At 38.8% G+C, this 17052-nt stretch overlaps 1 protein-coding gene across 1 annotated transcript; it reads right to left on the reverse strand.

Moving 5' to 3' along the window:
* Positions 1-81: 81 nt before the first annotated feature.
* LOC144700147 (myosin-6-like) lies at positions 82-16790 on the reverse strand. The gene is made up of 39 exons (XM_078571559.1): positions 16350-16790; positions 15661-15789; positions 15262-15405; positions 14980-15125; positions 14741-14897; positions 14598-14656; positions 14350-14509; positions 12983-13132; positions 12739-12875; positions 12508-12654; positions 12314-12415; positions 11459-11516; positions 11265-11366; positions 10192-10229; positions 9987-10113; positions 9726-9893; positions 9502-9633; positions 9308-9417; positions 9126-9186; positions 8608-8785; positions 8301-8506; positions 7928-8047; positions 7188-7286; positions 6527-6739; positions 6214-6353; positions 6007-6130; positions 5897-5935; positions 5508-5591; positions 5247-5417; positions 2321-2476; positions 1874-2062; positions 1660-1791; positions 1490-1560; positions 1323-1422; positions 1180-1236; positions 1020-1076; positions 797-877; positions 570-655; positions 82-470 (listed from the first exon to the last, which is right to left on the reverse strand). Exons 1-39 carry the CDS (start codon positions 16350-16352, stop codon positions 356-358), a joined length of 4548 nt encoding a protein of 1515 aa, XP_078427685.1. The 5' UTR covers positions 16353-16790; the 3' UTR covers positions 82-355.
* Positions 16791-17052: the final 262 nt, after the last annotated feature.

The following is a 17052-nucleotide window of genomic DNA, read 5'->3' on the forward strand; positions in this document are numbered from 1 at the left end:
CAATGTTTTTCATCTGAAAAAAATGTAAGAACTACTACTTTAGCACATGTTTGTGCTCGGAAGGAGTGAGGAGAAAAAATCTTAGATAAACCCTGAAAAACATGGATTTCTTTTATATCCATGATTCTTCTTTAACTACAAAGAATAATGCTGCCCACCCAAAAAGAAAAAACAGAAACCCTACCCGGGGGGCGCTAAAGTTTTACAAATTCCAGAGGGAAAATAAGAATAAATAATTTTACAAACACCGCACAGGGAAATAAATGGGTGGATTTACAGTTCCTGGCGAATCGGGCATGAATTTGTAGGCTGAATATGAAAAATAAGTGGGAGAGGATGATACCCTTTCAAAGCCTCAGTCCTGCAAAAATTGGAAGGAGGGATTGTTGAGCAGCTCCTCTGCCGGTTTGACATCGGTGAAGTCCTTGTCTTGTATAGAACTGGATATATCGTCCACTGAGAACGGGATGCTGCGATAAACCCACCGACGATTTCAAAATTGAACAGCCCAAGTTAGTAATTGAGATTTTAAAAAAACCCATTTATTTTTTCATTTGTGTTTCCTTTACCTGGAATTATCGTCCAACAGGAAAGAATTGCCGACCGGATTACTGGAATCTTCTGATGTCATTAGTACTCTCATGTTTGAGAGAACCTGCACATCAACAATATCATACATTCTATCAGGAAATTTAGGGGGAAACTTTGTACGATGTTATCTTAGAGAACTAGATATCACTGATAAAAAACTTAGATCTAAGGGCAGTATATTTCTCAGACTGAGATTGAAACTTACATTTGGAGACACGCTGTGGGTGTTGTATTTATCATCCCAGTATTGCGTACAGATTCTATACAATTGCTGGACGCTCAATACCTGCAGAGGCCAGACGTTTAAGAATGAAAATATAAACAATTATTCTAAGCATCTTCTTTAACTTGTTTGTTCTCTGTGTAGATGTCCAGAGAGAAAGAGATGGAGAGTAATGGTCAATAAAAAAAAAAGATTTTGCAGGTACCGGGCAAAGATCGTTGACGATTTCGTCATATGAGATACGATACTTCTGAAAGATGACCTGTGACAACGATTAAAAATGAGATAATGGGAATTCGAGTAGAGTTTTTTTGGTTACTTTAGTAGAGAAAACTGCAATGGAAAATACAAATGAAAAAAAATACCAAAAATCCCACGGCCTGCCTGATGTGCTTAAGCTCCTCCCAAGCAGATCCTGCCCACTGAAATACAAGAAATAATAAAGTCGTAAAATAATTAAATGACAGAAAAAACTAAACAATAGAAGACAGTTAAAAAGAATATTAACCTCTGGTTTTGCTTTCGCACACCACAGCTCAAGTTCCGCAATCCCCGATTTCACATACTCGCCATTAGTGAAAGAGCAACATTCTCTTCGCAGAAGAAGACTGAAGAGAAGTGTTTTAAGTCAGCAACGAGGCCAAAAGATGAAAAAAACAGGAAAAGGCTTCAGACCTGTTGAAGAGTTGGACGTTGACATATGAGAATATCTGCGTAAATATCTTCTGTACAAGAATTGAAGGCACCTAGAGAAATATTCCAATTCAGCAAGGTATGCTAGAAGGCGATATATATATATTTTTATATTTAACATTAAAATGCGAATATAATAAAATAAGACTTACAAAATTCTCTTGGAGAGTTGTGAGAAGAGAATCCAGGTTTTCAATTATGCTCTGCCAAGGACCAGTCGAACCTTGACCTCCAAATGACCGGCCAGAATTTCTCATCGAGCTACCCCGAGTCGATCGTGGGGCCTGTGAGTCAAAAATAGTCAAATTTAAGTAAAATAAACTTTTAGAGTCTTACAAATTCTGCGATAAATTTAATTCAGTTTACGTGAATGCATTGCGCTAGTAGAGAGGTCAAATCCCTCTTCTGATTATCACGGATCATGCCGTAGATCTTCTCCACGTAGGCAGTCAATTGCTGCTTGAAAAGCAATGCGGGATACTTAGCCTCAACCTGGCGGACTACATCTCCACCCTCGAATTCCAAATTCGCGCTAGAAGCCGAAGAGCGGAATCCCTGTTACAAAGTTCTGACGTCATTAAATGTAAATAAGTACCTTTAATCTGCAAGAAAGTTGCACTAATTCACTGAGTTTATATTTTACTCTATCTTTTCTTAGACTAGACTATATAATATGTCCCTTGGTCTTTTTGTTTAATTTCTCCCATTAATTAGCTCATGAGATATCATATACCTAGTATTCCTTTTGCAAACAACCTATTTCTTGAAAATGATAGAGGATTCAAGTGTTTAGGCCTGGGCATTAGGGTTTACCTGAGTCATTCGACCAAATAATGATGTGGGGGGTGGCGGTTTCTTGCGGGGGGCGGCGCCAGCTGTGCCAGAAGCTTTAAGACTTCGTTGCAATAAGAGCAGAAGTGTAGAAGTATTTGAAAGCCAGTACGCTAACTGCACGTTGTCCTCCTCATTCTGTGGGGCAAACAAAAAATTATTTACGCATGCCTGGCTCACAAAAAATCCATGAAAAAATAAAATTTAAATCCAGGAATCAGTTTACATAAACAAATCATCATTGAAGAGAAAAGCCTCCAGATTAATTCCAACGAAAAAAACTGGGAGACATAAAATAGATTACATTAATATCGCTTAGATCATGGACAGGGTATGCTGATATGTTTCCATTGGGAACCGTGTTCCTTGTAATCCAACAGATATCTATGAGATATATTGTTCCTAATTCCAGCAGAGATGAGAGTAAGAGAATTCCTGAGATGGAGGAGAGAACGGGAATGATCAGAGGAGAGGTCGAACAGAGCTGTAGGGATCGACCGGCAACGAGCCGCATGAAAACATAGGGAGGGATGGGGTCAGAGGGAGAGAGAGAGAGGGAGGCATAGGGAGGGAGGGAGAGAGAAAGAGAAAGAGAGAGAGGGAGAGACAAGACCTGGATGATGAGGGAAGCAGAGACAAGGAGAAACTTGTACTAATTCCAGCCTGCCCTTTTGAAGGGAGGGGCCGCCCTATTTAAACGGAACATGATAAGGGAAAGATATAGATGCCTTAGAGGCCAAAAGATGGCACTGCCCCCAGGCGGGTTGGGATTCATATCATTTATTATCATTTAGAGAAAAACCAGTAAGCTAACGAGAGCAGGGACATCATAAGCAATTGTGGTTTTGAAATAAATAAACATAAGAAGTTGGTGGAAAAATGTTTATAGAAATAGTAGGCTAGACAACACCTTATGTTTTGACATACTGCACATAAAATGATGAGAATGAGTTCTTCATCCGTCCAAAATAACACATGAAAAAGTATTTAATGTCGTGTCAAATAGCAACTAAGAATATCTACTTGAGATTGAAAGGTAGAGTCTGTAAAATTTCCTGAAAACCTAGGGAGTCCTGAAAATGAGCTTCTGGGGCAATAAAAAATCTCTGTGATGCCTACTTATTTTCACATCAAATGTACTTATGAATTTCCGGCAAAGGCTAATAAACATGCCTCGATTGCTGAGCCAAGAATCTCAATGATAAATGGTTGGTCTAAATCTTACTAAGTTCTTTGCGGATGTAGAATGCTACTTCCCTGAAAATGCTATCTCCCTTAAAAGTTTCTACTCTTTGCGGACTATGAAGATGATGATTTTTGTTAGTAATGATAGGAAGATCACCCAGATCGATGATCCTCCCGATATATAAATATACACATGACCTGAAGGTCCCCACTGCCTCCATTCATGTCTCTATAAACCAAACAGAGGCTAGAGTCGCCACGACACCATCCAGCAACATCTCCCTCCCCTTGAAAATAACCTTGTAGCGATGCAGCCATACTACCCAGAGCACCACAAAAATACATTCTCCATTCTCATGCTTTCTCGATAAACCCCCTTATAGAGAGTCCCAGAAGGCTGTGATGATGAGACATCCACCCTGTGGTTGGTTGGCTGGCACATACTGCCCAGGCTAACAGGCATTCAGGGAAGAGGCGGGAGCAGTCCTCTTTGCCCTCTGTGCACAGAGAGTACTCACCAGTCCTCATCTGAGAAGCAACCAACCAAACAACTGGACTTACAGGGATTTCGTGTTTCAAAATGGCTCGGCACACCTGGATGGACCCTCAAATCCTCTAGATGTCTGGTTTTGATCTCGTATGTGCACATTGTGCACCATGACTGGCTCTACGGTCTCAGATGCAGTGGGGACTGCTGCATCCTCTTATAGTCCTCCACCCTCTGGTCTGACAAGCTCCTGACAAAAAAGTGGATTCTACGGCAAGTGCAAATAAGTGTTGGAACTCTTCACTCGTAGGTACCCAGACCAACAAGTCGTCCAGCTGGTAGTGAAATGCCAGTGGAGAGTCAGCCAACCACTTTTGGCAGTGGAGAGTCTTTGTTTTGAGGGAACGCTTGCCTCAGCTCCAGCCAGAATGCCAATGCCTCTTTGACTAGGGCAACCAGTCGCTCCCAGACCATCCACCGTTTGTAATTGTCCTTCAAGAACTTTGTAACCATAACCGTCTCTGGTCATATAAGTTGGCCCACCTACTTGACCAAGAGGGCAAGGTTCTTGTCTTGTAGCTGCTACAACCCTACAACCCTGGCCAGTCTGTAAACTGCATCCTAACATACTGGGACCCTCCCCCTTCCTTCATCCGACCCTGAACTTTTCCATAGAAATCTCCTCATTAAGCCTTCCAGGCACCTGTCAACACTTGCAGGTAGCTTCGATACCAAAAGGTAGAATATGGGGAATGTGCCGAGCACTGGCTGCAATATAATTAGGACAATACGATGATGATGATGACGGAGGGACTAATTCCCTTCTTTGCCTGCTGCCGCAAGCTTCGTGCATTCTTCAAGATGACAATTATGCTTCAGTCATCTTCATCCTGGTCGCCAACTGATGATGACGAGTCCTTCATCATCGTTCTGGTCCTGACAAATGATGAGGAAGATGAAGACTCATCATCCTCTCATCATTGTCATCGAGGATGACAAACAATACCAAGTACGATAGACATTAACCCAAGATCCATGTTAGTCATATCATAGACAGCACACAACAGTCAAAATAAGAAGATTGGAGCATCTAAAGAGTTTCTATTAATGAGGCGTTTTCATTATTCTTGGCAGCGTTGGCATCTAAAGAGTGGCTAACGGATCTCCAGCCACATCACTGAGCAAATTAAGCTGGGAGAAAAAGGAATAATTAAACAGAAAAATTGGAGCAATTACCTCTATAGCAGAACCAATTGTTTGAATAAGATGGTCAAAAACACTGGTTTTTTCTGCTTCAAACGATTTCCAGTGCAAAAGGCACTTATAGATGGTGAATGCAGCCACCGGTTTCCCGTTGCTAAAACCAACATTCTGAACGATACAATTTATCAAAGCATCAACGCTCTCCTGCATTTATGAACATAAAAAGTGAATGAACATAATGTAAGTCTATATCTCAGAACACAGGCTCTTCACAGCTAGAAAATAATAACTTACATGCTGTCTCTCGATATAAGACCTTCTAAGTCTATGGTCAGAAGTTCCATAGTCTTTGACAGCTGGGGGTGCACTTTGGGGTTCCTAAAAAGATGCATGCTTTCAGTATGCAACGAAGAAAAACGAAACAGGAAGTCTTAGATATCTAATCATTTGATGAGGTGACAGTCGGCAAGTGGGGAAAGATGAGATTTCTTCATCTACTATAAGTTTTGGGCTATTCCATCGATTTGCTCTGGCAATTCAGAATATTTTTTCTTTTGAAGAATTATGGTAATTCAGACTATTTTTTCTAGTGAAGAATTATGACAATTCAGACTTGAAGAAGATTCAGTGGTTCCTGAAGTCTACATAAACGGTGAAAATATGATTAAGAGATGTAGAATTACCTTTACTTCACCAATACTAATGCGACCGTTTTCCAAAATCTGGGGAAAGTTAAAAAAAGAAAATTAATCCAGGTTAAGTAGTAGAAAACACAATAAGCCCTCCCGCGTACCATCTTTGGTGGCGATTTAGGATAATCAAAATTTTCTGACACTCGTTTGACAGGAGAGTTGGGCAAAGCCTTCTGACGGAGAATCTGATCCTCAGATTCCATATTAGAAAGCTTTACTTGAAGCCTATTTAGAAACTCCAAAGTTAAAAAAAAACAAGAAAATCAATGGAATAAATTGAATATGGAATAATCTGAATAGCCTGAAACCTTTGCATATCTGCACTTAAGCGAAGTATCACGTTTTCAGCTTCCATGGCTTTTCTCAACCGTTCTTCGCTCTCCTTGCTAGTTTCCTCGAATTTCTTCTCTGTCTCTTCAATCTTCTTCTCCAAAGAACCAACTAAAGCCTAAAATTAGAAAAAAATGATTCAGCAGAGCTCTTACTAGCAAACACTAGTTTTCCTTCACGATTCTTTTTTTTTTGAAAATTAAAAGAGGGAAGCCCACCCGAAACTTGGTGGTCAACCCGATTTCCTTCACGATTCTATAAATGGATATTGCATGAAATTTATTAACAAACCTTCAGCTTCTCATTTTCTGAGGTGAGTTTGTCCACAAGCGCAGTGTCAATGACAGGGACCTTCTGGATAAGAGATGATTCCTCAGAAGCCTTCTTTGCAGCTTCTCTCTCTTTAACTACCATGGCTCTTGATTCCTTTAACTGAATCTGTGCCTCCTGCAGAGCGCTTTGTAATTTTGCATTTTCTTGTGTTTTGCTTTCCTCTATGTCGATCTAAAAAAATGACAGGGACACAATTAGAAAAAGGCCAGCAAGTATACATTTGATTATATTGTGTATCATGAAATTTTATGTGACAATCTGAATAAAAATAATAATCAATCATCAAAGCTTGCACCAAAATTAATAGAAACTTAAGGCATAAAGTTGCTGTTGAATAGGAGAACTGATCAATCAGATGCAAAATTTACCGGCATCAAACTAACATTCTTAAGTGCCATCTAAGAGTGAAACACAAACGACTTTAAAATCCACAATTAAGAATTTTTGGACATGATTGAGATGCTAGAAGAATATAATATCGGAGTGAAGGCCGGTATGTATTTTTCATGATCATATATATTCATTTCGGGTTGATCACCGATTATGAGTGATCTTCATTCTTTTCTTCAAAAAAAATATTGGATAAACTTTAATATCGAAGAAGGAAAAGATGGGGTACCCTCATGCGCTTCTCCAGCTGCAGTCGCCATGTCAGCTCCTCAACCTGCTTCTCCAACTTATTTTTGGCTGCCTGAAGTGCACCCGTTTCCCTTGCAGCCTGCAAATGAAATAAATACAGTTAGATACCAGACACAGCATAACAACCTTCCACTTGTGAATATATGAGAAATATCCAAATTCACGAGTCTTATGAGAACCCTCCAACATTTTCGTGGAAATGATTTTTTTTTTAAAAGGATTTATACTAATGATCTGTAACCCGTAAATTTATGAGAAGAAAATGCATATAGGAACCGAATTTTCATACAACACGACTTCATTAGTATAAACGCATTCTTCCAAAAAAAGAATTAGTATAAATGTTGAAGGTATGGAATTATGTTTGAACTAATAACAGAAGATATGTCTGATTACACAGCAATCACCACATTTCTAGCGAACTTCAGACTTGTTTGATCTCGTTCGTTGGATAGCATCAATAAACATTTGAAAATATACAACATATTGGGGCCCACTTGTCCTCCTGGACCCCAAAAAGCTCTCTCTACCATTTCTTCTTTCATTATGTGCGATCAGGCCTTTATATTACATGATTAAGTTACGTTGTTATCTTGAGAGCCATCAGTTCACATATTAAATTTATACTATGTTGACAATAAGAAAAAGACAAAGATAACATCGTATAAGCTTGGTAGGAAATAGGACGCCAACCGCAAAAGAGTAAAAAGGTAAACTTACCATTTTAAGTTTTTTGAGCTCTTTTCTGGCAACTTTTCCTCTCCAGGCACATTGGGTAATGATTGCAGCTCTCTTGATCCGCATGAAATGTAGATGGGCCAAGTATCGGCGGCAATGACTCTGGGATAAACATATGTTTCAGTATCCAAATTTAGCTCTCCATAAAGAAAATTCCACGGTTTTAAAAGAAAAATAAAAAAAATTGGGCTTAAGACGACAACGAAACTCAGTCAATGTAAAATCCGTTCATCTCAAACAGATTTCTAGAAAACTACAGGGAACTTTTTTTAAAAAATAAAACTACTGGGAACTTAGAGAAATATGATATAAATAAGTGATGATAAGAAAAAGGTTCAGACATAATCCAACAGACCTGAATTATTATAGCAGCTTTTGTTTGTCTTTTGAATTGAAGTTCCCTGAAGGCGGCCATAGCACGCATGGCATTTTGAATGACAATAGATGAATAAACCAACTGTTTGTAAGCTTTCCTAGCAATATACATCCTGATGAATGCCTGGATCCGAAGGCAAGCAGCTTCTCTTCGGAGAGTATCATAGACCCTACGAGCAATATCCCCTGCCATAAATAAATAAAAATGTTTGGCTTCAAATGAGGATAAGAAAAAAAAAGAGAAAAGACAGCAAAATCAACACAGCGTAGTTCCATCATTTCCTCACCTCTGCAGATAGCTTGAATAAGAACGATCGATTTCTGAAGTGAAATGAAATGCCGGCGAGCCAAATAAGCCCGCACTTTCCTCTGAATTACGCTGGCAGATTTTCCCAGAACTTCTGCCCTTAGTGTGTCCAACTCAGCCATCTGCCCCGCCCGTAGAAATACTTTTGACTTTCCAATCTGGAAACAAGAATCAAAATACCAAGAGATTGTAATTCTTGACTATGAATATGCTTTAGGGATAGGAAACACAGGCTTTGACTCAGCATGTCAGTCAGAACCGACAATGCTAGACTGCTCTTTTCATACATCTATATTTGCGCCTTTTCTGTTTCCTTCGCCTATTAAGCGAGCTCACAGGACCCTTAATGGACTCACTTAAGCAAATGCCGGTTTAGGCCAAGCTTCACTTAAGAAGATACCATAGGCGACAGATTTAGGAAACGTAAACCTCACAGTAAGATCTATATTATCTGAAATAAACAATAGAACTAAAAGTTTTAAAAAAATGACCAAGTACCTGATATCCTTTTACATTCATTTTCTCAAGGATTATCTTTGAGGCAGTTACCTCATCATAGCTGTAAGAAAGAAACCATTGCTATCGCTTGAGTGTAAAAGCACATTATATGGAAAAGCTTTCAAGAAATTTAGAATTTTTTTTTTTGAAAATTTAGAACAATAGAAAAGAACAGAAACCACCTGCCATTCAGGACCTCGGGGGCCAGAAGACCAAAACGGTCAACAAATTCATCAAATGTTCGCCTTGTTGGATACCCAGCACAGCTGATCCGAATGGCCTCCATCACACCCTAAATTATCATCCAAGTATTTATTTTGCTTATGAAAATAATGAGTAGAATAATAGGTATTTAAAGATATAAAAAGGAACTCACGCCACATCGAAGCTGTTGAAGAACATTACTATTTTCAAAAATCGCTGGCTTGAGAAGATTATTTGGCTTCACGCAGCGGATATAATGTGGTTCTGTAACACTCAGGGTCTCCATCAATGATTGAAGTTGTTGCTGCACATGTGTCATAAAGTATTTTACAAAACCCCAAATACAGAGCTCATATGTATTGGTATGGATCCCTCATAAAATAAACATCAATGTACCTTAAATCGTGACCCTATAGATGAAAATTTTGAAGATTTGGACGAATCATCCAAAGCTGGGAACAACCTCGCTATAAACGCACAGCGAGACGCACTCAAAAGAGCCTGATGCTCAGCAATAACATAATCCTTGTTCTTGTCTAAGAAATAGAGTGTCTGGTAAGTAACCTGAACAGTCAAACAGGAAATCTTAGGAGGGAAACTGAAAGAAAGTAGCAGCATATGATGGATATGTAACCAAATTGAGAAAATAATGCCTACATCTCCAGCATAGTGAGAAATCGTGAAGTCAGTGGGAGACAATTTTGGCTTGCTGAACCGTGAGTGATTTTTATAAGCTTGGTATAGTTTTTGTGCGAACGTTTCATGAGTTGTCCTCGGCAACATGCTACAGAATACCAGGCTAAGGTTAAAGAGACAACAAATAATCCATCTTTTAAGTACTTATAAAATGTACCATACATACCAAGCTTCATCGAGCAGAGAAATAATCCCGCCAGGTTTCTGAAAGAGCAAAAATTTATGATGAAAATGAGAAAATAAAGAGATGTGTCTACCCTGAAAGATTGATATCCAACTATTCCACATGCTGAAAAAGCAAAAAGCAAACAAATTCTATAAAATTAGAAAATATATTTTCATGTCTAGGAGTTATCAGTTCCTTAAAATAATAAAATGGTGGCTAGATACAGTGGCCTTCTTCACAGGAGGAGCCCCAACGGTGGCATATGTTGTGGTGTGGCTGGACACAGAGGAACAATGGGAGAGTGGAGCTATGATGGCGTTGGGCTCTCCTGACAAACAGACCCCTCGGCGGAGTGTGAGCAGTAGTTGTTATGGAAGCCAGAGTGGTTCCAATGGGATGTAGGGTATGGCAGGTGATGGAAGCTGTGTCCAGAGTGTTTGTGAGACTCTTCCAGCTCATCTTGATAGGATTAGCGTCCAGGGACCCAACATGGCGAAATTGGAGGCGGAGATGATTGGAGAATACAAAACGACAGTGCTGGTTAGGTTCAAGGCCTGTCTAAGGGTGCAGTCTGCTACGGCAGCACTACTGACCTAATAGAGATTGTGGGTATGGTGCGTCAAACCCAAGAAGACCCTCAACCTGCGGGAACAGGAGGTGAGGACCTAGTATGGATTTTTCCCATTCTCCAGAGGGAGCAACAGCCCCATACTTCTCTATATTGAGAGGCAACATCAGCGAAAGGGTTAAGAGGGAAAGGCTCTGCTTGCGGGAGCATCAATGGTATTCATGGAAATCTATAGGCAGCAGGACTCCGAAGCTAGATCATTCTTTCTTTGAACCATGCAAGTACGTGGAGAGCCTTGTTTCATATTGGTTTAGAGGGAAGTGAAGGTAGTGGTGTTCGGGTCATCCAGGGTATTTAACATCCATATAAATTAGTAGCATCAGGTTGATCACTGTTCTTGGATGATATTTCTTATTTTCTTAAAAAAAAATACAAAAATGGTTCTTAACCAAGTCGAACTTTGAATCCGAGATGAAAGAAAGAAAAGAGAGGAGAAGCAAGAAACCTTCTCAATAAGGTCAAGGACATCTTTATTATCAACAAAATCGATGTAGCTCCAGTCAATTTCCTCTTTTGTATATTCCTCTTGCTCCATTTTGAACACATGCTGCAAAATTAAGAGATTAATTTTCTCCAAAATAAAATGCATTGTCTAAGTCTCATCATTATTTTACCTGATTTAAAAAATAATTATTTTACCTGATTAAAATGTTGTTGTAGTTTCTCATTTGTGAGGTTGATACAAAACTGTTCAAAGCTGAGACGAAAGGCATAAATAAGAAAATGCACGAAAACCAGAAAGAGATAAACTGCAAATGTGAGCACGGCAACATCGTAGGCAGTAAAATATCATTGTTAGAGTAGAGACAAATGAGGTATTTCTTATTCATGCATGGCCAAGACAGTAACTTCAACAATAAAATGGCTATTAAAAAAATTTGAAGAAAAAATGGCTACTACAATCATTCTCATCATTCAGAGAAATATAAGACTAACATCAAAACTAGAATAAATAAGCTATAATTGACCTCAACGCCAAAAAATCCAGAAAACTTTACGACTTTTTTATTAACTTTTCCTACGAATTAGTTCATTAGAAATCATCTCATTTAAAAAGCCTTCTTCCCTCATCTAAATCACCTTGTCCTACGACTAAGTTCATTAAAAATCACAGAGACTAAGTTTTTTTTTGAACAGTAAAAGGGATGACCACCCGACTAATCGGTGAATATCCCATCATGACCTTAAGGTCTCGTCATCTTTTCACCACCCATACTCCGGGTCTCCCCTGTCCTCCTGACCCCCCCTGTGATCCATATCGCCTTAAATCCCTCCGCTTCGTATATAGCTCCATCTCACAGAGACTAAGTATATTTTGATTAAAACACTACATATTGGCCATTATTTTGAACCAGCCGCAAAAACCTTAGAAATTATGCGACCCACTAGGAATCCCATAAAGTATTTCACATCTTCAAGATATGCACAAATTTCTTTTGAAATGATTCTTCCATCTGCTAAAGAATTACTTAAAAGTGCAAACAAGCCAAGCACCTGTTTGTTTTGAAACTTTCAAACCCATAGATGTCAAGAACTCCGATCAATAACTTTGATGTAGGATCTTGTCCAATGGACCTATTGATCTTATTGACTAGCCTGCAGAAAAAGTAACATTGAAAAGTAAGTACATAAATCAATGAAAAAAAAAAAAAAAAACTGCACGATAAGAAAAAGAAGACAATACTAACCAATCAAATAACCGAGAATAGATAATTTTTGCAAAGGCATCTCTACTAAGGCTTGCAGACTGAGGATCGAGATCTTTGGTAATTGTTTCATCACGTGTGACTATAACACGTTTACATAACGAATTCTCAAGTGCTTTTGGGTCGCACCTAGACAAAGTGCACACAGTAACCCCGTTAAATATTCAGAATATTTTATACACTAACGCTTTAAAACCAAGTAGAATGACTCACATTAGCAATTCAGCAGCAGTGTTCAGATGAAACAAGGACCTTTCATCTCTTGGCACAGAGGAGTCTGCATCTTTTCCTTTGGAGAATTCAATATTTCCCAAATGAAGAATGGCAGCCACAACACGAAAAATCGCATCCTACAGGAGACATAATGGAGGAACTCAAAGAAGGGTTACAGATCAAATAATAAATAACAAGAGACTTCTGAAAATATTTATGGAGCAATGATGGTTATGGTTAATGCCTGTTCTTCAGTATCAATGCCGACTATTTCCATTGCCTTTCTTGTCTCAAGGTACTCCTTAGAATCATCTATCTCGTCCAGCTTAAAGCAGTTGGACTGATTGAGGTAATGAAACGATTTAGGGTTTCCCAGCTTGTACCGAGCAATATCCTGTCAGCAATGACACTGTCACACACTCCAAATGCAAGTGGCATAAAAATTCAAGGAATGAAAGCGAAGTACTTAATATTTTACACAGATTTCCAAATTTAAAGATCTATTCTGTATTTTAGATCCAGTAAATATTTTCGAGCATATGGCTCAGCCGTACATCCCCCACCTGAATAAAGACGAAAACGAATATAATAGGTGTGCCCCAATGGTTTGTAGCTAAGATATGAAGAGAAAACAACAACAGATTATCAGAATTGGTTGACTTTGAGTTCCTATCTCCGAAACATGACCACTACCGTCAGCCTACAATGCCAGGTAAAAAGAAAAAATATTTCTAAATCTTCTCTATTGAAATCCATTCAAAATGATACATGGTTTGTTGCTACCAACACCTTTCTAAAGATTCCACACGACCAACATGCCATCCATATTGAAAATTTTAACATCAGAAACTCATTTCATTTTTTTCAAGGATAGGTGACATCAAATTTGAGATCAGAATACCAGACCACATACCTAACCATAGACTTTTTTTAGATTTACTTAGATTTTAAGATTGCATGTTACACATTGGAAATTTTCTGACTGTAGTAACTATTAAAAAAAGCCTGTATATTTCAACGGAAAGCATTAGGTATATTAAATATGCTATGGAGTTTCCTGGCAGGCACAAATGTCACAAATCTCCAAAGTAGCGACTGGAATCAATTGATTAGGTTCATCATAATCTGTCAGCGTACAGAATCCTAGCTTTATGTTTTTGCTTTATTCTAAAAATATTACTTATCATATTGTAAGAATACCCTAATGAGATCTGATTCTAAATGGATCTTCATATTGAGTAAAATCAGGATGCTCCCAACAGGGCTTCACGCCTTTAACCTGCATGGACAGGCCGGGCATGTTTTTGAATCTATTCATCGAGGTTTCTTTTACTTCCTTGTTCAGGCAACCAAGGTTTTTGGGAAGGTCGCACGTCGACATAATGGAATGCCTGAACATAGTCAAATCCTTTTCAAGCAGGGTCCATCAATGTTAAAAGGACAATTACTTTGTTTATATCTTCTATTGCAAAAAAATCGTGTCAATATAAAGGAAAAGAACAATCAGCTCTGATTCATCTTCTAATATGCAAACTAAATTAAACCTGATCCTTAGAAGATGAGAAAATGGAAGGTTTAGAGATGATAAATACAGCAGAGGCCAATTTTTACCTCAGGTGGTGCCGCACAAAGCATGTAAAAGCAATGATAATTTCTCTCCGGATCTGACACTTGACATACACGAGACCTTTCAAGAAGATACGTCCGCACAGCTGCTCCAGAAATCTTTGCATTCTGATCAAATTGGATCTCCACAAACTTTCCGAATCGACTACATAGACAAATTACTTGTCATCCAGGATGGGTTTGACTAACAGGATTTCAGTATTTTATTTGGGCTATTGAGATTAAGTTCTTACCTTGAGTTATTATTTCTCACGGTTTTTGCATTTCCAAAAGCTTCCAGAACTGGATTTGACTGTAAAGATAGACTCATAGCAGTTTACAAAGGCGATGCCAGAAAACACTCGAAATTTTTAGGCCATAAATAATGAAAAAGAACCTGCAAAACTTGCTGTTCTACAGTACGGTTATCTCCACCTGATCTTCCTCCCATGTAAGCAAGATATCGCATAAGCAACTTAGTGCTTTCTGTTTTACCTGCTCCGCTCTCTCCACTAACAAGTATGGATTGACTTCGCTGCTCATTAATCATTAATCTGAAAAATATAGGATTAATATTTCACCTCAAACTAAACCAGGTGGCTTTCTGGCATCTGCTAAACCATATGGTACACTTACCTATAGGCAGTATCTGCAACAGCAAATGGATGAGGACTTAGTTCCCCAAACGCAGCACCTTTGTACTGTTGCATCATATGGCTGTCATACAGATGAGGAAGTCTCCGAAAAGGATTCACAGCAATTAATATTCCTCCTGTATATGTCTGGTAAAAGGAATAATAAAATAAAACTTAAATGAATATTGATCGGTCACCATAGATTTAGAGTGCAAAAGACCATAAAAGTAACTCAGCATTTGACTTATGAAGCTAGAGAAAGAAGGTTTGGACTGAGTCTCACATAAATCTCATTCATCTCGTATCTGGATTTCAGGTTTTGTAACACCCCCGGTTCATGTAAATATGCTAATTTTGTCATATCATCAACCCCACAAGGCGATGCTTCAGAATCCTTGGGATATACTCTGGTTATATTTGCTGTGATCTGGGAGAAGCATAATAACGAACAGAGTTTAGAAAAGTAGAAACCAAAAGAAATTAATAAACGAAAGGAACCAAAGATAAAACACAAAAGGTTGAAAAGCAAGCATTCAATGCAAGCCGACCAAAAAAGTCACCTAAGGAAATTATATTAAACCAATGAAAAATGAAATCCATGAAATGGGGAAAGAGATCCACAATGGATTGAAACCTGAGAAAAAATTCATGATATTAAAAGATGTGAAATGAGAATACTCACAGTCTTCCCAGATGAGCAACTGACTTTGACCTTGTCGCCTGAAACCTCTAAAACTTCCCCATCTATCCAGGATTCGTACGGGTCCTCCACCCAGACATGTGAGCCAACAGTTGTAGGTATAGGTGTTTCCTGTTCATGGATAAATTCCAGCGAAGTAGAATCATAAAGTTAAAGCATTTGTCGAGATAAAACACCAAAATGTAACTTTTCCAAGAGAAATTATTTTTCGTCATCGAAAAGATACTATGAATTCAGTTAATGATGTATATGTCAATTCAGGCGTGTGTAAGATGAACCTATGAATGAGAACGAAGAATAAAAGCTTACTTCTGAAACACACGAAGTAGGCCAGATGTCTAGAAGTAAGATTTCAGCTATACTTTATCTGGATGGCTAAGGTTTTAGTCAGCAGAGAGGGATTTAAAATTTTAACGGCAAAGACGCTCCAGTGTACAAGAAAATTTCAAATCAGACGTTTCTGCTTTCCATCTTACACATGAATACGAAGAGATCAAATAACCAAAGGTACGATGAAAATCGAGAGAAAAGCAGACATATAATGTGTGAAACATCTATCCATTCACGTTTCAAATTTAGGTTTCAAACTTTGTTCCGGCATAAAAAAGAGACAAATAACACAAAAACGCTATAAGAACTCAAAGACAACAAAATTTCCAAAGGAGGCATACCATATCGGAAGCTCGATCCGGAAGAACCCAAGACGAAGCTCCACAATCCGTGTATACCGCAAGCCAACAGACAGAGAGTCGCTAGATCCCGCAAATTATTCGCATTCACTTTTCCCCAATTTCCAGCCCCCAAATTTTCCTTTCTCCGCGTCTCCTTCCCGGATCTCTTTGCCCTTCCACCTCTGAACAAACACCACGATCTTCAACTCACAATCAAAAACACCAGATTACGGCAAAATCGAAGAGCGTGCATCAAATAATCGCGTTCTTCTCGCCGGAGAAGGAAAGAGCTGACGATCAAGGAGCTGATCACAAGCCAGAAACTGCTCTTCTACGGCCCCCTTCTCTGGTCTTCCTCTCAGCTCCTACATCCGCTTCCTCTCTCCTCCCTTCCCCCTTCCTAATGTCACCTCTTTCTCTCTATAACAGAACGCCAACTCTCACAAAACATTAAAGTCGTCCGTTTAATTACATTTTATTTCCCTCGTTTCATTACCCATTAATAGGAAAATCCGATAAAATTGATAATACGGAAATGCGAAATTAAAAGTCCTCCCGAATATTCTTTTTCAGAATTTTGGGGTTTATGTCACGTGCGGCTTTAAAGGGACAAATCGGCATTTATAAATAGTTCGGGGGGTGAAAAAGGTTTGCTAACGCGCCACCGAAAGCCGAGCCGCCAAGCTGGACGCTTACGTGGCAA

The sequence above is a fragment of the Wolffia australiana genome, chromosome 2 (genome assembly GCF_029677425.1).
Source record: "Wolffia australiana isolate 7733 chromosome 2, ASM2967742v1".
Taxonomy (NCBI): Eukaryota; Viridiplantae; Streptophyta; class Magnoliopsida; order Alismatales; family Araceae; genus Wolffia; species Wolffia australiana.